Source organism: Periplaneta americana, chromosome 17 (genome assembly GCF_040183065.1).
Source record: "Periplaneta americana isolate PAMFEO1 chromosome 17, P.americana_PAMFEO1_priV1, whole genome shotgun sequence".
In the NCBI taxonomy this organism is placed as follows: domain Eukaryota; kingdom Metazoa; phylum Arthropoda; class Insecta; order Blattodea; family Blattidae; genus Periplaneta; species Periplaneta americana.
In genome coordinates, this window is record NC_091133.1 from 69,691,708 (window position 1) to 69,714,433 (window position 22,726).

A 22,726-nucleotide genomic window follows, 5' to 3' on the forward strand; every position below is an offset into this window, starting at 1 on the left:
ACTTACAGGAGTAGTTTCCCTGGAAGACTCCTGCGATTTAGAGGGCGGGCCCATCACAGCAACTGGTAAATAACTATTGCCCATGTAATTTGCTTCCTGTGGAGGTGGTAACACTTCAATCTCAGGAGATGGCACATATTGGGGTGTGACTGGATAAGGAGAATGTGATGGTGTACCTTGAGCATATGGGGAATGCATGCCTGCAGCTGATATGGGTTGAAAGTGATATGGCTGTGGACTTAGTGACGATGGTGGTGGCTCCACAGGAGAGGGTGACAAGCCATGCATTAATGGGAAGTTAGGACCGTTGGTGTTTTGTGGTGCAAGTAAGTATGGAAAATTAGGTAATGCCTGGGGCACTGGATGGTGTGAAGGAATTGCAAGTGTAAGATTCGACCTGACGGGCTGTCCTGGTGCTGATAAAGCTCCCAAGCTTCCTGGATCTGTGAACACAAAAATTATCCGTGGTAATGAAGGAGGTGGACTGAACAATTAATCGAAAAAATCGGATAATCTATATAATAAAAGATTTTCATAAGTAAAGTGCATAATATTTACAGTTTCATAACTTCCTCCGTGGTCTAGTGATTTATAGCTAGATAGTTGATCAAAAGTTCACTAATTTAAGTCCAGTTGTCAACAACGGGTATTTAAGGGGCAAGGGAACTTTTTGTGATGGCTGTCTAAAAGTTTGATGTTGTAGATTTACATACTTTATACATTTTATCCTTGGTTTTCTTCTTTCCCCTTTTTTTTTTCAATCACACACAGTTAAAATGCCAATCTCGTATTCTCATGCGAAATAAGCTACAGTTTCTCCTTTCTCAAACTGCTTAATTATTTGCATTTTTTTTCGATACTTTGCACGTTTTCTTTTGACACCCATGGAAGACATTCTGCATAGAAGTTATACAGTACAAACACTCGAACAATAAGACAACAACTGAATGGTGCATGGTCTTGCAATTGTGTAGAAGCTCTTGGTGTCATTTCTCTGAATGCAGATAGTGACTATTTTACACGTTGGAAGAAACACTTCCTCCAACAAATATGTTTTTCTCTTGCCAGTACCAGCAGTGTTCATACTACATACTGTGTAAGAGTAAAAGCTTGTAACAGCCCTCTCTAGAAAAAAAAAAGAAAGCAAGGTTATCTGCCAAATACTTAATATGGTGATGGATAATCGGTATTCTACTGCAGTTCATTTCTCCATAGGATTATAAAGCATACATAAAAACAAAACTATAACAATAATTTTTCTGATTAAGTAGTATTTTATTTACTAACTCTTTCAAATGATAGGTTATTCAATGTTGAAATTCAACAAGAAAGCAAAATTGCTCATAAATCTACATGAAACCGTGGTGGGAATATAATGGTGTAGCAGACGGTCGACTCAAACTCGTTTTCTACTGCGCATGTCGTCACTTGGGAAGCAGCAGCGGCGCGCTAATTCGCGCCGCAGTGCTCAAGGAACAAAACAAACAGCTGTTGTGTGTACGTGCACGGTGTTAATTCTTTGTTTATATATATTATATTGAATGTTATTCTTGTATCAGTAATGCTATTAATGTGACACATGCTATTAGTATGCCTAGATGTGCAGTATCTGGTTGTTTGAGTTACAATCGAAAAACAAAAGGAACTGACATAAAATATTATAGGTTTCCGAAGAATGAAGACTTGGCATGACAAAGGTTGCATGCTTGTAGAAGGGAGGATGAAGTCAATTTACAACACGGTGAGTTTTCTCGCATGTTACTAAATTTTATTTGCTTCGCAACTCATTTGCAAAATATATTTTCATGTTAAACTTATTGTCTGACTTATTCCATTGATTGCTTTGAGGGAAAAGAAAGGGGATAAAAATCTTAAGACTTAATGTTGTTTCAGCTCGAATATGTTCACTTCATTTTGAGGAGTCAAATTACGAAGTATCTTTAAAGCAGAAACTCCTAAATTATGAACCAAAAAAAAACAGTCGTAATCTGAAAGTAGACGCTGTACCCACAAAAGCTCTGGCGCAGTCTTGCTTGAAACGAAAATCAAGAGATAATCTGAGATTGGACAGATGTGAAAAACGGAGAAGGAGAAAAGAAATTCATGACATCATTGCCAATAGTTCATGTACTGTTCAGGCCACTTCAAAACCAATTCAGACGAATATGTATCAGAGGATAGTGCATTAGGCCTAAATAACGAAACGTGAGTAATTACAGCAATTATATAATTATAACTATTAAATGGTATGTTCCTGTGTATCATATTGTTAAAATTTTTCACATATATGAGTTGCTCCGCAGAAGGGAATAATTTTCTCATAATTCTTGGAAACTTTCTAAGCTAAAAGGACTTAATTACATGTCTTATAAAGTGTTAAAGCTGTGGTACCTTTTGACAAATTTCAGACAGAAAAGGCTTCAGTAAATGGAAGGATTCGATTGTCTCGAATGTCAATAGAGGAGCAAGAAAGGCGTCAATCAATGGTCATAAAATAATTATTTTCTCGCTTAACCCTAGCATTATCACGGTTGGGAAAAAATTACCCACCCTTTTTATTTTCTAAATTTTTTTGAATTAATGAAATCTGACAGCTTTCACCTTTACTCTATTTGTCTCTAACATGATAAAGTATACACACATGTGTTCTGTTTTAGATTTCAAACAGCAGACTAATAATTTGAAGTATTTGTTAGTGGACAGATTTTACCCACCCTTGGCATTTCATATGACCTACACTTTTAAACATTTTCAAGTTTGAATTCTGTAATTTTTGTCCATTGTTGTAACTGTTGATAATGTCGTTAAGGTCGTTTACTGTTTCAATTCTCCACTTTACCATTTACTTGCAGTGTAGAGACTTGAGTTGGTAAATTTGTTCTTTCTTTATTGGTGTTTATTCAAATCTAGTTGTATTCAGGGATACAGAACATAGACATGAGTTGTTTTGTGGATAATAGCAGCCTTAATGTTTTGGGTGAAAGTGATATTATAGTGCTATTGGAAATTGATTTACCAGCGGAGTTGAAGAAAGAAAGTGGTAGTGAGGAAGATAATACAGAAGTGGTTAGTGGGGGTGAATCAAGGTCTATTTCAAGTACTAGCTGCCAACAAGAAAGCCGTTCACATTACGAAAATTAATGTCAGATGTGGAAATTGTGGACTTAATTTGTGTAAAAAATATTCAGATATTAAAATTGTGTGCAGGAGCATTTTACTAAAAGGAATATGCAGAATCACTGGAATGAAAAACTGGTGTGGTTTTTTTAAGTATGAAACTTTATTAAACGTATTTTAAGTAATATACATAATTCAATTTGGTGGGAAATTTTTGCTAACTCTTGGTAATCCACGTCAGAAAAAATTTCTTGATAATGTTAGGGTTAATACTCATTGTAAAATATTTATTTTACCATACAGTAAATTATTTCGAAGATGATAATCACTCAATATTGATCTTAGACACAATTATTTTCTAAACTCTATTTTTCTTTTAGCTGCATGGAGCGATTCATAGTAGTGTATATAATACATATAGATAATTCTAAAACAATGTTTTTTTCAGCAATTCTCAAACGAACGAAGCGCTATGAAATTGATATCTTAAGAAAAAAAAATTGTGGCTTTAGAGGAAGAAAATGAAAATTGGAAAGTAAAGTATGAAGACTTATCTAAGAAATACGAAATCATGTTGGAAGACATTAATAAAGAAAAGAAAAAAAATGGAAATCGTAAATAATAATTTGACAGACAACTTCACACCGGGGCAAATGAAGATAATAAATTCCGAAGAAAGAAGGAAAGTACAGTGGTCTTCGGAAGATATTGCCACTGCAATATCTTTAAAAAGTGTCAGCCCAAAGACATAGCGCTATGTGAGAAGAAACAATTTTCCTTTGCCAGCACATTCTACGTTAAGGAGCTGGGCATCAAATTTTAATTTAGATCAAGGTTTATTGTCTGTCATATTTTTAATGGAAGTCAAATCTAAACATTTGTCAGACTTGAAACGTTGAACAGTTCTAACTTTCGATGAAATTTATATTTCCAACAAGATATGTATTGACGGGAAGAATCAAGAAAGGTTGGGACCTCATAGGTGTTGTCAGACTGTAATGGCCCGTGGTTTAGTTGGCCGTTGGAAACAACCTGTTTATTATGATTTTGACCAAGTAATGAAGCCCAGAATTATTAATGACATTGTCTCTAGTCTGTACAATGCAGGATATATTGTTGTCGCTATGACATGTGATATGGGTTCCGGTAATATGAGGTTCTGGTCAGATTTAAATATTGGATATGACAAGAACTGTTTTATGAAGCACCCTTATGATGATTCCTTGAAAATATTCGTGTTTGCGGATGCTCCCCATCTCCTAAAACTAGCAAGAAATCATTTTGTGGATCACGGATTCCATATCAATGGTAAATCCATAGACAAATCATCACTCGAAATGTTATTAACTGCTTCGAACACAGAACTTACCATTGCCCATAAACTCACAAGGTATCATTTAGACTTGAAAGGAAGTGAAAGGCAAAGAGTTTTGCCTGCTGCTCAACTGTTTTCTAATACAGTTTCTAAAGCCATCGAATATCGTGGAGAAAAGGATTACTATAAAGATGAAGGCAATGACTGGAAAAAATGTTCTGAAATAATCAAGTTGTTCAATGACTGGTTTGATTTATTTAATGCGAAATCAAAGTACGGTTGCCATTCAGGTTGTAATGCTTTTGGTGTAGACAAAGAAAACCAAATTGATTTGTTAAATAATATTACCCCTGTAGTATCGGCAACGACTGTAGGTAAACACAAAGCATTAATCCCCTTTCAGAAAGGAATTTTATTCAGTAACTCCTCATTGATTCAAATGTATGAATATATGGCATCTAAATATGACATGGAATATATTCTAACTTATCGTTTGAATCAGGATGTGCTAGAGAATTTTTTTCTTATATTCGTGGAATGGGGGGGCAAATGACCACCCTTCTCCTTTGGATTTTAAGCACAGATTCAAATGGTATGTCATGGGTAAACATTCCTCAGCTATATTTACAGCGAATCAAACACACAAAGGAAAACACTGAATCGTGCTTAGTAAATCCTATAAAGGAATGCGATGAAGATGAAAGAAATGATGATTCTTGTCTCTCGAAACATTTTCTGGCACATACAAACAAGATAGTTAATAGCATGAACGATGTATGTGTAAATGTAGCAGAAGAAATTGCCTCTGATTCGTTTGTTAATCCGCAATATGATCCCAATCAACTTGAGATGGTAGAGTTGACGGATTTGCCAGAAATATCGTCTTTCGGAGACCACATTAATCAAGAAGGCTTGAAATACATAGCTGGTTATGTTGCTCACAGATTCCGCGACAAATATTCCAATGTAGGTAGTACGACAGGAAACGTAACGGGAAAGAGGCCAGATTGGTTGAGTTGCATATCCAAAGGAAACCTACTGTGTCCAAGTGAAGAGTTGTTGCAGGCTACTGTAATTCTAAATAAAGAATTTGAAGAAATTCTTGGAAATTTTATTGCCGAGGGCAAATTAATCTTTGACAGTCTAGCGGAGCAAGCTTCCCAAAACAATTACCATCCCACATGAAGTTATCCTGTGTCTAGCTCGAACAAGGATATATATAAGATTGAGAGATGTAAATCGAAAACTAAGTTTCGAAAACTCCAAAAGGAAGTTATTTCGAAAAATGTCAAAATTAATTAACGTTAAGAAGTGAAATTTATGGAATAATAATTGCACTTTTAAATTGATGATGTGCTTGGAATAACTCACATCGCACAGTGACATTTGAGCATTACCACAGTAAATTTACCAAAACTACGTCTTTGCCAATAAAGTGAATTGAAAATAACTGAGAATAACCAATTATTGCTTATATAATCCTTTCAATACAATTTTAAATATTTATTTTAAACTAGTTTTGCGATATGAACTATTAATAAAACTGGGGTACGAGATATTGCAATATTGCAATCATATCATCGATAATCCTTCTTAGTGTCAACATAAAATCAATTTAAATATTATTTTTCATAAACTGTATGTGTAATGTAAAATCAATTTGAATATTATTTGTCATAAACTGCATGTGTAATGTAAAATCAATTTGAATATTATTTGTCATAAACTGCATGTGTAATATAAAATCAATTTGAATATTATTTGTCATAAACTGCATGTGTAATGTAAAATCAATTTGAATATTATTTGTCATAAACTGCATGTGTAATGTAAAATCAATTTGAATATTATTTGTCATAAACTGCATGTGTAATGTAAAATAAATTAGAATATTATTTGTCATAAACTGCATGTGTCATGTAAAATCAATTTGAATATTATTTGTCATAAACTGCATGTGTAATGTAAAATAAATTTGAATATCGTTTGTCATAAACTGCATGTGTAATGTAAAATTAATTTTAGTAGGTTGCTTTATAGTTATTTTTATCTCACAAATTATAATGCTGTTTCAATAATTTAATTATTTACTGTTAAATATAATATGTAGGGCTATTGTAGACGAACTGAAGAATTGCTACATCTAAATGTTGGTGAATTTGTTTATTATTATTTTTTTAAATTTAGATTCAGATTTTTTCGACGCGTTTTGTTATTTTAAATTCATAATGGAATGTCGCTATTCACCTCTTGTAGGCTACTTAAAATTGTTTTATGTTTTAAACATACAGAATTAATAAAAGTTAGTGTATTTAATTAATAACATGTAATATTAAATGTCATTTTTGATTCTGGTTTCTTGGTATTCATAATCAATTAACCTACTCCACTTCCAAAACCATACGTAGCTGAGCTGAGCTAAGCTAGCAAGCTGCGAGAGAGTCTGTAATGCTTCCCGCGTGACGTCATCACGTAGTAGGAGAACGGGCGAGACTGCGCACTGCTTCACCATTATATTCCCACCACGCATGAAACCAATAAATTTGCATGAGGTGCAAAAATTGAAAATGGCTAATAAATAATCCAAAACCAGTTGACAAGAGCAAGTTAAGTACGATTTAAGACTTTTACAGTATTCAGTGTAATGCAAATATGATCTTTCGCAGCATGTCACAGACATAGAAATATTTTAGGGCTATGTATTGGTTCCATCAGGAAAGACAACAGTCAATTACCTTGTTGTCAAGTGATATTGCCATTGGAAACCACAGTGGCTTAGATTTCCACTCAATTTCCTACTAACAAGTACTGAGTTTTTTTTTTTCTTGGAACTGCTATGGTGATACTCATCATGACTCAAAGGGAACCAAGATTATTGAACTATAGAAACTCTGCCCCTGTCCTCTCATAAGTCACAGTTGCATCATGTGGGACATGACCCACTTCTACAGTACTGTCTCACTTACATTGCATAGCTTCGAGTGGTTGATGCTGAGCAGCAAGAGCTTCTAGTTTCTCTAGTACTGTTTCCATCTTGGGCCGTTTCACTCTCTTGTCCACACAGGAAAGGCCAAGAAATACGAGATTGCGGAATATTACTATATCTTCAGGTACTGCTTTCTTGTCAATAAGTGATTCTAATTGTTCTTTAGGGCAGCTTTCTACATGCTCTTTCTGAAAAATAAATTATAATCATTAAAATGATTATCTGAATGCATCATTTGGTAGCTGAAATAGCTGGCTATGAATAGAGAGAATAACTTGACCAATTATAAGGAAGTAACATTTAAGACATATACTAGATGCATTTGTTGATGTTGAGGGTGGTAGTAATTTTGGATAGACACTAACCACAAATACACGAAATATTAAGTTAAGCTTTGACCAGTAAGCAATCATAATTTTGAAAGAGTGATGGAACGGAGAAAAATTCTCTCCGGCGCCGGGATTTGAACCCGGGTTTTCAGCTCTACGTGCTGATGCTTTATCCACTAAGCCACGCCGGATACAACCCCGACGCCGGTTAGAATCGTCTCAGATTAAGCTCCATCTCTTGGGTTCCCTCTAGTGGCCGCCCTCTGCACTACGTCATAGATGTCTATGAACGCAGGACCGAAGTCCATACATGTGTTGAGGTGCACTCGAATGAGTGACTGGTTGGCCGGGATCCGACGGTATAGGCGCCGTCTTAAATCACAAAGTGATTTATTACGCATATCATATATATTTTGATGTACCGAAGTACATATGATATTTCCATGCAGATATTCTGCGTCATCATATGATGAAAAAGTGATGGAACGGAGAAAAATTCCGGCGTGGCTTAGTGGATAAAGCATCAGCACGAAGAGCTGAAAACCCGGGTTCAAATCCCGGCGCCGGAGAGAATTTTTCTCCGTTCCATCACTCTTTCATCATATGATGACGCAGAATATCTGCATGGAAATATCATATGTACTTCCGTATATCAAAATATATATGATATGCGTAATAAATCACTTTGTGATTTAAGATGGCGCCTATACCGTCGGATCCCGGCCAACCAGTCACTCATTCGAGTGCACCTCAACACATGTATGGACTTCGGTCCTGCGTTCATAGACATCTATGACGTAGTGCAGAGGGCGGCCACTAGAGGGAACCCAAGAGATGGAGCTTAATCTGAGACGATTCTAACCGGCGTCGGGGTTGTATCCGGCGTGGCTTAGTGGATAAAGCATCAGCACGTAGAGCTGAAAACCCGGGTTCAAATCCCGGCGCCGGAGAGAATTTTTCTCCGTTCCATCACTCTTTCATCATATGATGACGCAGAATATCTGCATGGAAATATCATATGTACTTCGGTACATCAAAATATATAAAAATCATAATTTTATTATTAACTGTAATATGTAGAGTGAGGGTGGTAGTTATTTTGGGTAGACAACACAAATGTTGCCACTTGAGCTGAATGCATGATTATTTGAAGTGAACATGAACTACTGTATTACTATTCTTACCAGAAGCTTGTGCTGTCTAGAATCATCATAAGCTCTAAGTCCAGTCGCCAATTCAAAGAGAACCTGAAACCATTTTAAATATGATGAATATACCAACCAGAGAAAATCTGCTTTCACAATAATGAGAAATGTTTAAAATTTTCTGATATCTTCGACTAAAAATATCCTCTCAGGGCAAGCAAGCAATGTCGCTGAAACATATTCCAGTGTAAATTAGAAAATGAGCAAACTCAGATGTTTTTGTTATGCGGTATCTTCTACAAATTAATTTTTTTCAGAATTACATAACCTTACTTCTCAAAAAAAAAAAAATACTCCATAATTTGCTTTTAAAATACAAGAAACGAAAAAGAAAAAATCATGCCTTAATATTCTGTATGTTTAATTTGTATTGAAAGATAAATTTATCTGTCCAAATATTCTTTCATACTTACAATGCCAAAACTGTATGTATCAACTTTGGTAGATATCTCTTTGCTACGCAGAAACTCGTCTGGCAAGTAGGGTCGAGTTCCATGCACCCTGCTCACTTTCATATGTGTATACTGATTCTGAGGTCCTTCTCGTGCAAGTCCAAAGTCACCAATACGTGGGATAAAGTTTATATCTAGCAAAATGTTGGCACTGCAAATGTTGCAAGTTAAAAAATTTAAAATGTAATAAAATTAACTACACTTAAATGACAGTCTACATAGGCATACAAATCATCATAAACATCTAATCATCAATATATTTATTTTATTCATGTTATGGAAATGGAACATGCATTTAAAAATTCCTGAATATACAGGTTTTAGGTCCAAGTATGAGGCCTGTTCAGAAAGCCAGTATTGTTTGCACATGCTTCTGCTCCAGTGCTACAGGCATGATTTTGTGCATGTGCTCTGACTTCTCTCATTTCTTGGTATGCCAGAAACACTATTACGAGAACTTAAGATCATGTTTACATATTATTCTGTATGTTTTGCATGGTTAAGATGACCGAGTGTAAAACAGAAACTTTTGAATGCAATAAATGTAAATTCAGTTGACATTCGTCGGATTTGTTAAGTATACTGTCAAAATGCCATGATAGCTCAATAGTTCGGACATGTTAAAAGGATAGTACCAGAGAGATTACCAAGAAGAGCATTGGAGATAAGAATAGAGAATAAGAAAAGGACAATGGGAAGATCAAGAATGAAGTAGTTGGACAAGATAAGAGAGAACTTACATGCAAGAGAAATAGAATGGACAACAGTGATAAGTGAAAAATCTTGGGAGGATAAAGATATCTGGGGGAGGCTAAATCGAACTTCCAACAAGAGGAGGAGGAGGAGGAGGAGGAAGAAGAAGAAGTTCAATGAATATTGTGAGAGCATGCATGACGAGGTTAAGAGTAGCCAGCCATCTATGGTCAATGAGTTTGTTTGTGCGCATTCAATGCAAACGTTCACGAAGGGAGTTCACAATTTCAGCAATTTCCTCACATTCCCCAAAAATTTCAAGGGCTGTTTTCTACGAAATTATGACAGATCGTTTGGATTTTCGGAAACTGTCCTCATGGTGGGTGTCAAAAATTTTCTCCTAGAGTCAAAAATACATGTGGATTGTCATGAGCCATATCGTTATAGGTGATGAGACATGGGTATGCCATGTGACTCCAAAATCGAAGCACACAATTTCAACCCACGTGATCAGTTTTTTATACAAGGGGGCCAGGGAAGTAGGTTGCTTGTTGAGATATTGCTTCAAAGCAGAACAATAACCTCAGTAACCTTCTGCGAGTCCCAGAAGAAAATGCATAGTAAGATCAAGAACAACAGATATATCATGCTTAATTGCGAAGTTGTGTTAAATTTATGAAGAAAAAAAAAAAAAAAAAAAAAAAAAAAAAAAAAAATTGGAAAAGCATTCACGAGTAACTTTGTTGGGACCGGGCCCTCATATTATAGAAGAAGAATTTACCAGGCAGCGGTCTCTCAAATGTTGAGAACCACTGCTCTACATCATTATGGAAGAGGACAAACATACGTCTTTGTACCATCTGAAGAAGTACATTTTTGTATTCAGATGAAGGTCCTAACTCAAAACCACTAATTTTTACTTGTGCCCTTTTTACAGCGCACCATAGATTCAAGAACTGTAATCTTAAAAAGTAAAAAGTAAGTTACAGCACTGTGCTACCATTTTTTCCAGAATAGGGCTTTCTTTTAATTCTGCTCAATATCTTACAAAAAGGCTATGAAAACCATCACATTTCACTGCAGGTGTCAAGTAGTTTTAGAGAGTATAAATCTTTTCATTCCTATTCTTTCAAAGTTTTTACAAGTGTTTTTTGAGTAATTCTCACTGGTGGTATATATGAAATGAAGTAAAGTTGATCGAAATGCCTCGTTCTTGTTTTTCTTATTATTATTATTATTATTATTATTATTATTATTATTACTACTATTACCACAGTCTAGTATATACAGTCACGAAGCTTGAGTTTATGAGAGTGCTAGGAACAATAAACTGTGCAGGTACTATTTAGCATTATCTTTTATGAGGCGATAGTAGCGATCCTGGTGGTTAGCAACTATCTATGGATGCATATTTACTATGTATTGAGCTTCGTGACTGTATATACTAGACTGTGCTATTACAATTATTTATACCTACCTTTTTATATCTCCATGTATAAATGGTTTTGGATTATTGTGTAAAAACTGAAGTCCTCTTGCTGTTCCTTGTGCAATATTATGCCTCTGGAGCCAGAAGAGTGGTGGAGTACCTTTCTACAAATCAGAAACAAAGTAGTTTAGAATTCTATTAGTTTCTCTTATAGCACACATCTCCAATGAAATACTTCAGAACTGAGAAAGGATAATTATTCATGTTCTATTTAAGCTAAAGATATTATTCAGACTCAATTAAATAATTGCAAAACTATAATGGAACAATGTTTAACTAGTGCATTAGGTGAAACTAAAGAGTTGGGAATAAATATACCACCCAGCTTCTTTTCTTACCACAAAACACAAAGAATCTGTTTGGGAAAATACCATATCCAGGTTAAGGTGCGAACAGAAGTAACCACTTCTGAAACACTGCAGTACAAAATACTGCACAACTCAGGTACTGGAAAGTGTGAACACTATCACTACTCTGAAAGTAGCAGCTTTTGCTTATTGCGTGCAGTTTTAAAATACAGTAGTTATGTATGGAGACAGTTTCTAGCAGCACTATTTTTAACACTATTTTTATTCCAACTTTTACAGCAGTCACTAGCAATGTCATCACCAGTAAACAAAGTTTGTTATTTATATGTTCTTTCTATATACAGTCAACTTTGGTTATAGTGAACCTTTGCGGACCAGCATATTTCATTCACTATGTCCGAGGTTCACTAAAACCGAAGTGTCTGTTTTATACTACTGACGTTGCTATACATACAGTATTAATGCCCATTTGGGACAGACCATGTTTAATATCAGTACTAATGTTCTCTTTATCTTTCAACTTAAACACTTTATGCTTCGACATCCTGATGTTCACAGTTCGAAACTTGTATCTAATCTGGCCATGTAGGTAGTACGCACGACTGATTTCGCATTTCTTCCCACTAGAGGTATGCTACTATGTACTCAGCCTTGGAATTTCCCTGAGTTCACTTTTACAAAGATGTGGAAGGAAGGGTTGAGGACCATTATACTGTAATCCTTCTTGTATTTACCCTTTGGTCATCATTCTACTCCCTTTTGCAAAAGAAAACACTTTCTCTTCCTATTCTTCTAATAACTCTTTTAAAGGGGTCAGAACTAATCCTTCCTTTATCCCTCATTGCGTACACTATTCTTTTTAACATGTTTCAAGCTGTCCAGGAAGCTGAACGAATTCTTCGTCTTTCAGTGCACTTAAGGAGTAGAAGGTTTGAGATTTTGTTCTGAACATATTCTTGGAAGTTTATAGGAGAAAAGGTTTCATAAATTACCATTTTAGCCATTTTAAAATTACATTTTCTTGGGAAAGTTCTTGTTTTAGATTCACTATAAACAGAAATATTAATGTACTTCTTAATGTATGCGGGTTGGGACCAACGATTTAGTTCACTATAGCCGAATTTCAGTATAACCGAGTTCACTATATCCAGAGTTGACTGTATTTTAAAGTTTTACCACCATGAAATATGACTTGTGGTAAGTTCTAAGTGTACAGCATAGACAGACTATAGCTGTTTATGATACATAAATGTGAAAGTACTGTATTTACTCATCACATAATGTTATTATTATTACAAACATGTTTACAATGTAATATCACATCTTCCTGTGACCAATGTCCTACATTCCTTTTTTTTCTCCAATTCTCTCTATCTTCCCAATCCCATTCTCTGCCAACGCTTTACTTATGTCTTGCAACCAGGTGTTTTGCAGTCTACCTCTGCCTTTCCTTCCCTCTGGAATCCAATCTATATGCATTGCAATTCAAATTGGATAAGAAAGGCTTGAGACATGATATCATCAACAGTAGTTACAAAACTTTTTTGAAGACTGGCATTTCAAATGCTCTTGATGGTTCGGAAGACTATGTTATTTGGGCAGAGGAAGATGACGATCAAAGTGATTGTGCAGTGAATGACGATGGAAGTGATGCTGCATTAGAGGATGACAGTGATACCACAGTCTAGTATATACAGTCATGTAGCTTGAGTTGTGAGAGTGCTAGGAACAATAAACTGTGCAGGTACTATTTCGCATTGTCTGTAATGAGGCAATATTAGCAATCCTAGTGGTTAGCAACTATCTGTGGATGCAGATTTACTACGTATTGAGCTTCGTGACTGTATATACCAGACTGTAGTGATACTGAAACCAGTACTGATAATGAATAAGGTAAGAATAATAGTGTTACCTTCACAACATATACTTAGTTTTTGCTTTATTTGTATTCAGTTTTAAGTTATACTGTGATACATTTTTTATTCACTTCGTATGTTACGCACTTCACATTATTACTGCTTGTAAGCATTCGATATATCGATGATCTCGAAGTTGTACAGTCAAACATTTTCAATATTACTGAAATCTCCAATGTCAAAACCAGTTGCGATTATCACGTGGGACTAAACGGAAGAAATTAACTATCAGACGAAAATTGAAAATAATAAAGGATGTCGAGGTTAATCCTCAAATAACACTATCACATATGGCAAAAAGGTATGGTTTGCCAACTACTTCATTAAGGGGAATAATGAAGAGGAAAGAAGAAATTTTCAATGCCGAGTTTCAATATGGTTCGGGTTCAACCAAAAGAAAAAACATTAGTACCTCACCATTTGAAGAAAGAAAATATTATAATGAAATGTATTGTACATACTAATTGTTGGCCTAATTAAATAATTATAATGTTTGGTATATAACACACATGTTAGTACTAGTTATTTTAGCCTTTCCTTCCCATTTTACATAAACCCCTTTTCAAGGAAAAAAAGAAGTAATCCCTCAGAGATTCGTTAAAAGGGATTCTACTGTAGGTACTGATGGGAGAGCTTTTCAAACTTTATGACGGAAAGAAGCAACTGAAAAATTCAGAATTAATACGAGACATTATTGTTCAGCATGTCATCTAGATTGTATCAAAACATTGTTAAACTGTAGTTTGTATCAAAACATTATTAAACTGTAGTGCGTAAGAATTATATAAAGATCCTAACTCTATTACGAATAACAAAAAGCAGACAACAAATCTGTACTGAAAGAAGAAGTAGGCTACAATTATGTACGCCGAATTTTTTCACCATATTCTCACTAATTAAATCAAAATATTCAGGAAGATACAGCAGAATATGGTGCTGATACATACCCGACACAACAGACGATCCTCTAGCGAACCATTGGGCATGAACTGGTACACAAGACACGGTTCTCCTCCTCCTACACTGATACCAAACAAAGGCAGAATGTTGTCATGACGAACTGAGTTCAGGATACGCAGTTCTCTCAAGGACTGCTCCAATTGTACGTGGTTGTTTTCTGAAGGTGTTGCACCCCTCTGGAAAGTATCAAACAGATTATAACCATATTATCGTAAATACCATCTTCTTTATACTGGTCTCATGACGACGAAAGCACTAGAATGAAAAAGAAAGAAGAAAATTAGAGATGAAGGAAAAAACAGAGGAAGAAGGATCAGAATGTGGAGGGAAAACATGAAGGGCAAGCAAGAGGATGATGAGGAGAAGGAAGAAAAGAATGTAAGGGAAGCGGTATTGGGAGAAGGAACAGAAGAACTTGAGGTATGAGGAATGGAAGGATAAGGTGAGAAAGAATATGAACGAAAATGAGAATGAGGGGAAGAACATGAGAGAGGAGAAGAGGGAGAAGAGAACAACATAAGGAATGAGGAGCGAGGAAAAAGGAAAAGAGAAAACATGAGGAAAAAAACAGAACGAAGAGAAGAACATAATGGACGAGGGTGAGTGAAGTGTGAGAACATAAGGGACGAGAAGAGAATGGAGAAAAGAACTAGAGGGACGAGGAGAGGGAGAAGGATGAAAATATGAGGGATGAGAGGAAGAAGGGTGAGAACATAAGGGACGAGAAGAACGACAAGGATGAAAATGAGGAACAAGGAGAGGGTGAAGGATGAAAATATGAGAGACGAGAGGGAGAAGGATGAGAACATAAGGAACGAGGATAGAATGAAGAGAAGAACTAGAGCATACCTGCACAAACAGCGCTCAACGAGCGCGTGCGCTCCTTTGGAGCGGGAGAGCCATATTTACAGCTCGCCGAAACGGAGAGGAAGATACGTCAGAATGACATAGACTTGCTATAGGTGGAGGAGAGGGAAACGACCACTCAGCTATCTAGTGGAGTGCAGTGTGTAGGCCTATTCTCAGTAACTGTTTCACGTTGCTTACCTACTGCTACAGTACAGTATGGAGGAATCTAAAAGACGGAACTTAACATTTAAAGATTTACAGCTCGAACTTATTGATCTTCAATGTGACCTAAGGGCTAACGATCGTTTGAATAATACTACTAGCCTGGTAGAGTTTTACAAGACTAAATATTAGCAATAATATCCACGACTACACAGGCTGGCTGTGAAAATGATTGCTATGTTTGACTCAACATTTATATTTGTGAGCAACTGTTTTCTATAATCAACTTTAATAAAGGCAGGCATCGAACATCTGTAACTGATGTTTCATTATGATCAGTAGGCTACTGTTCCTTTCAGCTGCCAACAGCACAAAACCCCGTTTTGATGTACTGATAAATAAAAATATAACAAAATGATATTGTACATTTAGCCTAAGTAGCTATAGAATTTCTATTATTTCTGTAAAATAAATATTTCTTTATTAATTAATAATAGTCTAAGATAGTTTTGCAAACACTGAACGGGAATTCATTTCATAAACACTCGTAATAGTACTTTCTTTTGTGTACATTTTGTACGAGATCACCTCTTCTTCCAGTCCATCCTTATACAGGGCACAGTCAATATCTGCCTCCACTCGTGAGCTGTGAGCCGGCTCGGAGAGCGCAAACCTTGTGCAGGCCTGAACTAGAGGGATGAGGAGAGGGAGAAGGATGAAAATATGGGGGACGAGGAGAGGAAGAAGAATGAAAATATGAGGGATGAGAGGGAGAAGGATGAGAACATAAGAGACGAGAAGAGAAACAAGGATGAAAATATGAGGGACGAGGAGAGTGTGAAGGATGAAAATATGAGGGACGAGGAGAAGGATGAGAGCATGAGGGACAAGAAGTGGGAGGAGGTAGAGAAGATGATGAGAGACGAAAAGAGGGAGAAGGGTGAAAACATGAGGTATGAGGAGAGGGAGATAATACAGGGAGAGAGGAGTTTGAAAAGGAAGAGAAAATAGAGGTGGTGATAAAGCAGAAGTGGAGGAGAAAGAGAGAGAAAATGTGATAAACTGAGAGAGATACAAAGATACAGATACAGAGATTTTTTTTTTTTTTTTTCACATTCAGCAATTTATTGATAAAGTTCCAAAACAAATATGTTTTCTGCCTTTTCGTATTTTAGTGTAAATTCAAATAACGATGCACAAATATTGTTCATGTCCAGCTGTCAAAACAATTGGGCACAGAGACATTAGTGTAGGTTTAAGGAAGTCAGAGGTTGTGGAAAAGTGCATGTTATTCACTTAAAAAGGATTTTGGTGTTCTGTGTTTCTTGTAGAAATTTGCATTGTATTGACCAAGACGCTTGATGAATGGATTTTCACTTGAATTTGCACTGTTATAAAACTTCTTAACTTGTTCACGTAATGAGTCTTTCAGAAATGTCATGTCCAAATCAAAGTGTATTTGTGCATTTGTTGTGTACCAGTCTGAATTATGTATTATTCGGAGCACTTTATTTTGAACAATTTGAAGAGGTTGAAACACTGTTTTTGGAATATAACACCAAGCCGGGGCAATGTAAGTTAGAATCGGTAAAATCAGCATTTTGTATAGCATAACTTTTCTTCTTAGACTGAGGACAGGAGATTTGAACAGGGGGTAAAGATGAGATATTCTAAGAGAGCTCTTAGTTGTTACAGATTTTATGTGCTTGTGCCATAACAATTTGTTATCAAGAGTAATACCAAGATATTTTACATGGTCACTGTATTGAATTTCTTGATTGCATATTTTTATTTTGTCACGAGGTCTTTTTAAACACTTGGAGAAAATTATTGACTGACATTTTTCAGGATTTAAAGAAATACGCCATTCTTTAAGCCATTCTTCTAATAGAAGTACATGGTTTTGAACTGCGGAGACAGCATATTGAGGACTGAATTTAACACTATATATAACTGTGTCATCAGCATACAGAAGTGCGAGAGATTATTTCGCAGGAGCTGACAGTGTCTCAGATATGGCCATTAGATGGCAACACATGTCTACAGACTTTGGCAACAATTGGAAATCAAATATGCCATTCCTAATAGTCCGTCATGGTATGACCTGGCAGTTAAGGAGGCAACAAAAAAAAAAAAAAATCTCAAACATCCTGTTGTTGGTCCAATGTCCAGACACTTGACTATAAAGTCATTTGCCATAAATCGCAAATATAAAAATACAGTACTTTATTTTTATAAAGCTCATATTTAATTCATTAATGTATATATCTTCACCTGTTCTATCCTCTTTACTGCGACCTGTGTGTTTTTCCAGTTTCCTTTGAAGACTGTCCCGAATCCTCCCTTCCCCAGAATGTTGTGCTTGGCCCAGCCTTGGGTGGCTTCCAACAGCTCCTGGTAGTCAATCTGTGGTATTGTTCCACAGTTCTCAGTCATGGACGATTTTTCAGATGAATCTGCAAATAAGAAATCCACAGCACCATTAGCAGAATGGTTAGGGCATCAGCTTTACATGGCAAGAACTTCAGTTCAAAGTTTGGGGTCAAAAAGCAATTTGTTGTGTTCAGAAATATGGAGCAACTTTTCTGTGCGTAAAACCAATTTCTTTAACATCAATCCAACATATTTTTACAATTCAGAACAAAAATAATCATCCAAAGTCAATCTATTATAATGTGTTCGTTGTGCAGGATTTTAAAATTTCCAGTCAGGTAATGATTTGCTGTCAAATTCTTGAGATTTTCTTGAACACGAAAAGTGAAGAGAATCCTACAATATTTCATCAATCCAATATACACCAATTTTTCAGAGTCCCTTGAAAAGTGTAAAAGAGGTGTTCAACTGTAAATACAACATTGTACTCACTTGACATTCTTCTTCGGCTGGATCCAGGAGCATTGTTTTCCTTATTCTCTGTTGGAACGACTTCTGCATGTGGTGCAGGAATTCTTGCGGCTTCATTTGAAGGACCTGGAGGTGCAGAAGGTGAAAGTCTAGTATTGAGAATTTTCCTTTCTGGAGTCTGTCCCCGAAGTTGGAGCTTGCTATGAGTGTAATTGGTTGATTCAGTTAAATTTAAGTTATGGCGACCAATGTCCATGTTCTTATCCATTGATGGCACATTTGATCTTGAAGCATCACCATTAACTACTGCTGCTGCTGCTGCTGTTCCTCCTGCTCCTGCTGTTGCTATCACTACTGCTTCTTTTCCAGAAGCTGAAGGTCTTAGCATTTCTTCTCCTTCATAAATCAAACGATGATAATCAGGATGAACTGTAACAAACAAAGTCAGTAATCAGTAAAACTAAGATAAAGGTATTTCATTCATTTTATAATCCTTTCATGCAATTTAGTTCATACATCTCACCTTCGTCATGGCTACAATATTTTGTCTGGGCACACGTAATATTTAACTTAGCCTACCATAACTAACAGTGACTGAGTCTTAGCATTACAACTAGGCAACATTGCTTAAGCACGAATGGTTTGTGTTGTTCTGATCAGCTAAAAAGCCACAACCTCCATGAACTAAGTCGCATAAATAAGATGAAAGAGTAATGGAACGGAGAAAAATTCTCTCCGGCGCCGGGATTTGAACCCGGGTTTTCAGCTCTACGTGCTGATGCTTTATCCACTAAGCCACACCGGATACCCACCCCGGTGTCGGACAGAATCATCTCAGTTTAAGTTCCAACTCTTGGGTTCCCTCTAGTGGCCGCCCTCTGCACTACGTCATAGATGTCTATGAATGTAGGACTGAAGTCCACACATGTGCTGAGGTGCACTCATTATGAGTGACTAGTTGGCCGGGATCCAACGGAATAAGCACCGTCTTAAATCACGAAGTGATTTACGCATATCATATATATATATATATTATTTTAATGTACCGAAGTACATATGATATTTCCATGCAGATATTCTGCGTCATCATACGATGAAAGAGTAATGGAACGGAGAAAAATTCTCTCTGGCGCTGGGATTTGAACCCGGGTTTTCAGCTCTACGTGCTGATGCTTTATCCATCGGATCCCGGCCAACTAGTCACTCATAACGAGTGCACCTCAGCACATGTGGACTTCAGTCCTACGTTCATAGACCTCTATGACGTAGTGCAGAGGGCGGCCACTAGAGGGAACCCAAGAGTTGGGACTTAAACTGAGACGATTCTGTCCGACGTTGGGGTAGGTATCTGGTGTGGCTTAGTGAATAAAGCATCAGCATGTAGAGCTGAAAACCCGAGTTCAAATCCCGGCGCCGGAGAGACTTTTTCTCCGTTCCATTACTCTTTCATCGTATGATGACGCAGAATATCTGCATGGAAATATCATATGTACTTCAGTACATTAAAATAATATATACGCATAAATAAGGGTAATCAGACGTGGTCCAAGGTTATTCAAATAAGCCAGCATGCTTCACGATATGATGACATAAGCTTAACACAACCCCATGCTTGCACAGCGATATCAATGTGCTTCAGTGAATGTCTCACATTTGCCAATCTCTGATTTTAGTTAATAGTGTGATTTTAAATAATTAGGAAACATTACAAGCCTAATTGGAAGTTCAAACAACTTTTTTAAATAATAATGACTGGCACTTTAAATGGTAATTTTAAACCTTACGAAAAATATAATTTTATTTCACAACATTCATACTTACAAGAAATGTTCAATAAGAATTACCCTATTACTACAAAATAAAACCAAAAGCTGGAAGGAAGAACAAATACAGTGCATACATTTTATCTTTCCACATTCGCATGTGTGCAGCAGTATGTGCACTGCTGCATCTGCTCTACATTCGCGAGTGTGGAAAGATAAAATGTATGCATTATATTTAACACCAAATAACCCAAGAACAGTAGCGAAATTTGGAGTTTGGGCAGACTTTAGGTTATCGTACACACTGTGGTATATTGGTGGAATGAATGGCAATAATGTTGTCAACCCTTTCAACTATAGGAATGAAATGGATTGTCCTTCAGGATGTAATAATGGTAGGCTATATCATGTAGGATATTCGACATTACATGAATGGTCAGCTCCAATATCTTTTCTAGTTTTGAAGTGACGAGATTGTATCTAATTAAAAATAAACAATGGTTATTACTCTTCAATACGATTCCATCAAACATTTCCTTGTTCCTGGTTACCTACACATATTTAGTCTAGGCTATTCAGTGACCGAAACTTCGGTGTCATAGAAAAAAATGTTTCGAGGAAAACTAACCACATTTATATGGCACACTAGAAAATATCAACTTGCGGAAAATTCAAGAGTTCGAAACCCACTTGAAGTAACACCAATGAGGAAGGAGGATTAGAGGTTATCATTAATCAAACAGCAAACTTATTAAGAATGAAGTTCCAGGATCTACTTAGTGTGCAAAAGATAAGTTCTGTGAAAATAGATAGCATCTTCTTTAAAAGTAAAAGCCCCTTATAGCCCTTAAGTTTCTCTACACTTACTTGCATTCACCTGCATTTACGATAACAGTCTGATGCCAGACGCAAAGTCAGCATTTAAACATTCAACTGTGAGACTCTACCACACAGTATTATTATAGATTACTCCTGGTTAAAGACTGAATCATGATAGGACTAGAGTAATACTAAACCATTTTTACTTATCACTGATGACCATCCATCTTAGTTGGTTATCTTGCAACTGAGCACTCCTATTTTCGGCGTGTTAAAATAGTTTCGTAAGGAATTATAATACCGATCCAAGAATTATTTATATTGCTCACGTCTAAAAACAGAAAATGGGTCCATTTTTTAATTTTACAAAAAAAAAATGGGTCTAATGGGAGTCCCAACAAGAACTGTCGAGACAATGGGATGGAAGGTCCAAAAACGGAAAGTATGGTCACATTAATATAAGGTATAATTTTCTGTGTTGATATTTTCTGATTCATTTAAGTGCTAAATTGTGTCAGTACGTTTTCATATGCTGAACTTAAAAGTTTAAACTGTTACACTATCTTCTATTGAATCTAAAACTCTTCACAAAACTCAACTTACCAAAAGGTTTCAAAACAAGCATCGCCTGGTAGTGCTGCATTTCAGATAGCAAGACAAACAGTTCTAGAACAGTATGGTTTTGATGGCCCCATATCGTCAACAGTTCATCTGAAGGTGAGTTTCCTCTCAGAACTTCTCTCCGCAGGTCTTGAATTGTCATCATGTCAAAATTCATGTACTTACCACCTGAAATTCAACGTTTTATTTTCAATTATGTAGATTGGTTAAAGTAAAATGTTTGGTAGCGATACTGCTGTTCCAGTCATCCCAAAAACAAAAATACGATAAAATTAACATCTTATAACCCAAAACAGAACTTCTCTCCACAGGTCTTGAATTGTCATCATGTCAAAATTAATGCACTTACTACCTGAAATTCATCGTTTTATTTTCAATTATGTAGAATGGTTAAAGTAAAATGTTTGGTAGCGATACTGCTGTTCCAGCCATCCCAAAAACAAATATACGATAAAATTAACATCTTATAACCCAAAACAGTGGGCTAATTGAATTAGCCTACACATTTATATTGCATCAAACAATGGTAAAATCGCTGCGGCTCCTAAATGAAATCAAGAATAACTTTAGTCGAAAAAAATGTTCCAACTTGTGTCATCTTTAAATTGCTGAGTAAATTATGAACAGAGTAATATAATAGGCCTACTAAGAATATTAACGCATAAAACTGTTAATTAAAATAGAGAATTCAGAAACTTTAACACAAAAGCTATTATTAGGTCTGTACACCTGCAATTATGTTACACTAAACGTCATAATTTTGGAAACAGAATTTATTCATAATTTTATTCACACTTCCTTGTATATGTTGTTAAGTTCACTTGCGTCGATTGCGAGGTTCAAGAGTATAAATCCCAATTAAATACCGGTAATAGTTTGTTTTCCCACTGTGCAAAAA

At 36.0% G+C, this 22,726-nt stretch overlaps 1 protein-coding gene and 1 non-coding gene across 2 annotated transcripts in view; one reads left to right on the top strand and one right to left on the bottom strand.

Annotated features, from left to right (window-relative positions):
* Nucleotides 1-22,726, bottom strand: part of LOC138692768 (pelle-like serine/threonine-protein kinase pik-1) — a 29,443-nt gene that overhangs the window by 6,377 nt on the left and 340 nt on the right. Inside the window, exons 2-10 of the mRNA XM_069815962.1 lie at nucleotides 21,811-21,996; nucleotides 18,647-19,054; nucleotides 18,056-18,237; nucleotides 14,758-14,946; nucleotides 11,575-11,690; nucleotides 9,366-9,555; nucleotides 8,932-8,994; nucleotides 7,399-7,606; nucleotides 7-443 (exon numbers count right to left, since the gene is read on the bottom strand). Coding sequence (XP_069672063.1) covers nucleotides 7-443; nucleotides 7,399-7,606; nucleotides 8,932-8,994; nucleotides 9,366-9,555; nucleotides 11,575-11,690; nucleotides 14,758-14,946; nucleotides 18,056-18,237; nucleotides 18,647-19,054; nucleotides 21,811-21,996 — 1,979 coding nt within the window. The remainder of the gene's footprint in view (nucleotides 1-6; nucleotides 444-7,398; nucleotides 7,607-8,931; nucleotides 8,995-9,365; nucleotides 9,556-11,574; nucleotides 11,691-14,757; nucleotides 14,947-18,055; nucleotides 18,238-18,646; nucleotides 19,055-21,810; nucleotides 21,997-22,726) is intronic.
* On the top strand, nucleotides 8,245-8,316 carry TRNAF-GAA (transfer RNA phenylalanine (anticodon GAA)). Its single transcript has one exon. It is a non-coding gene; the product is annotated as a tRNA-Phe (tRNA).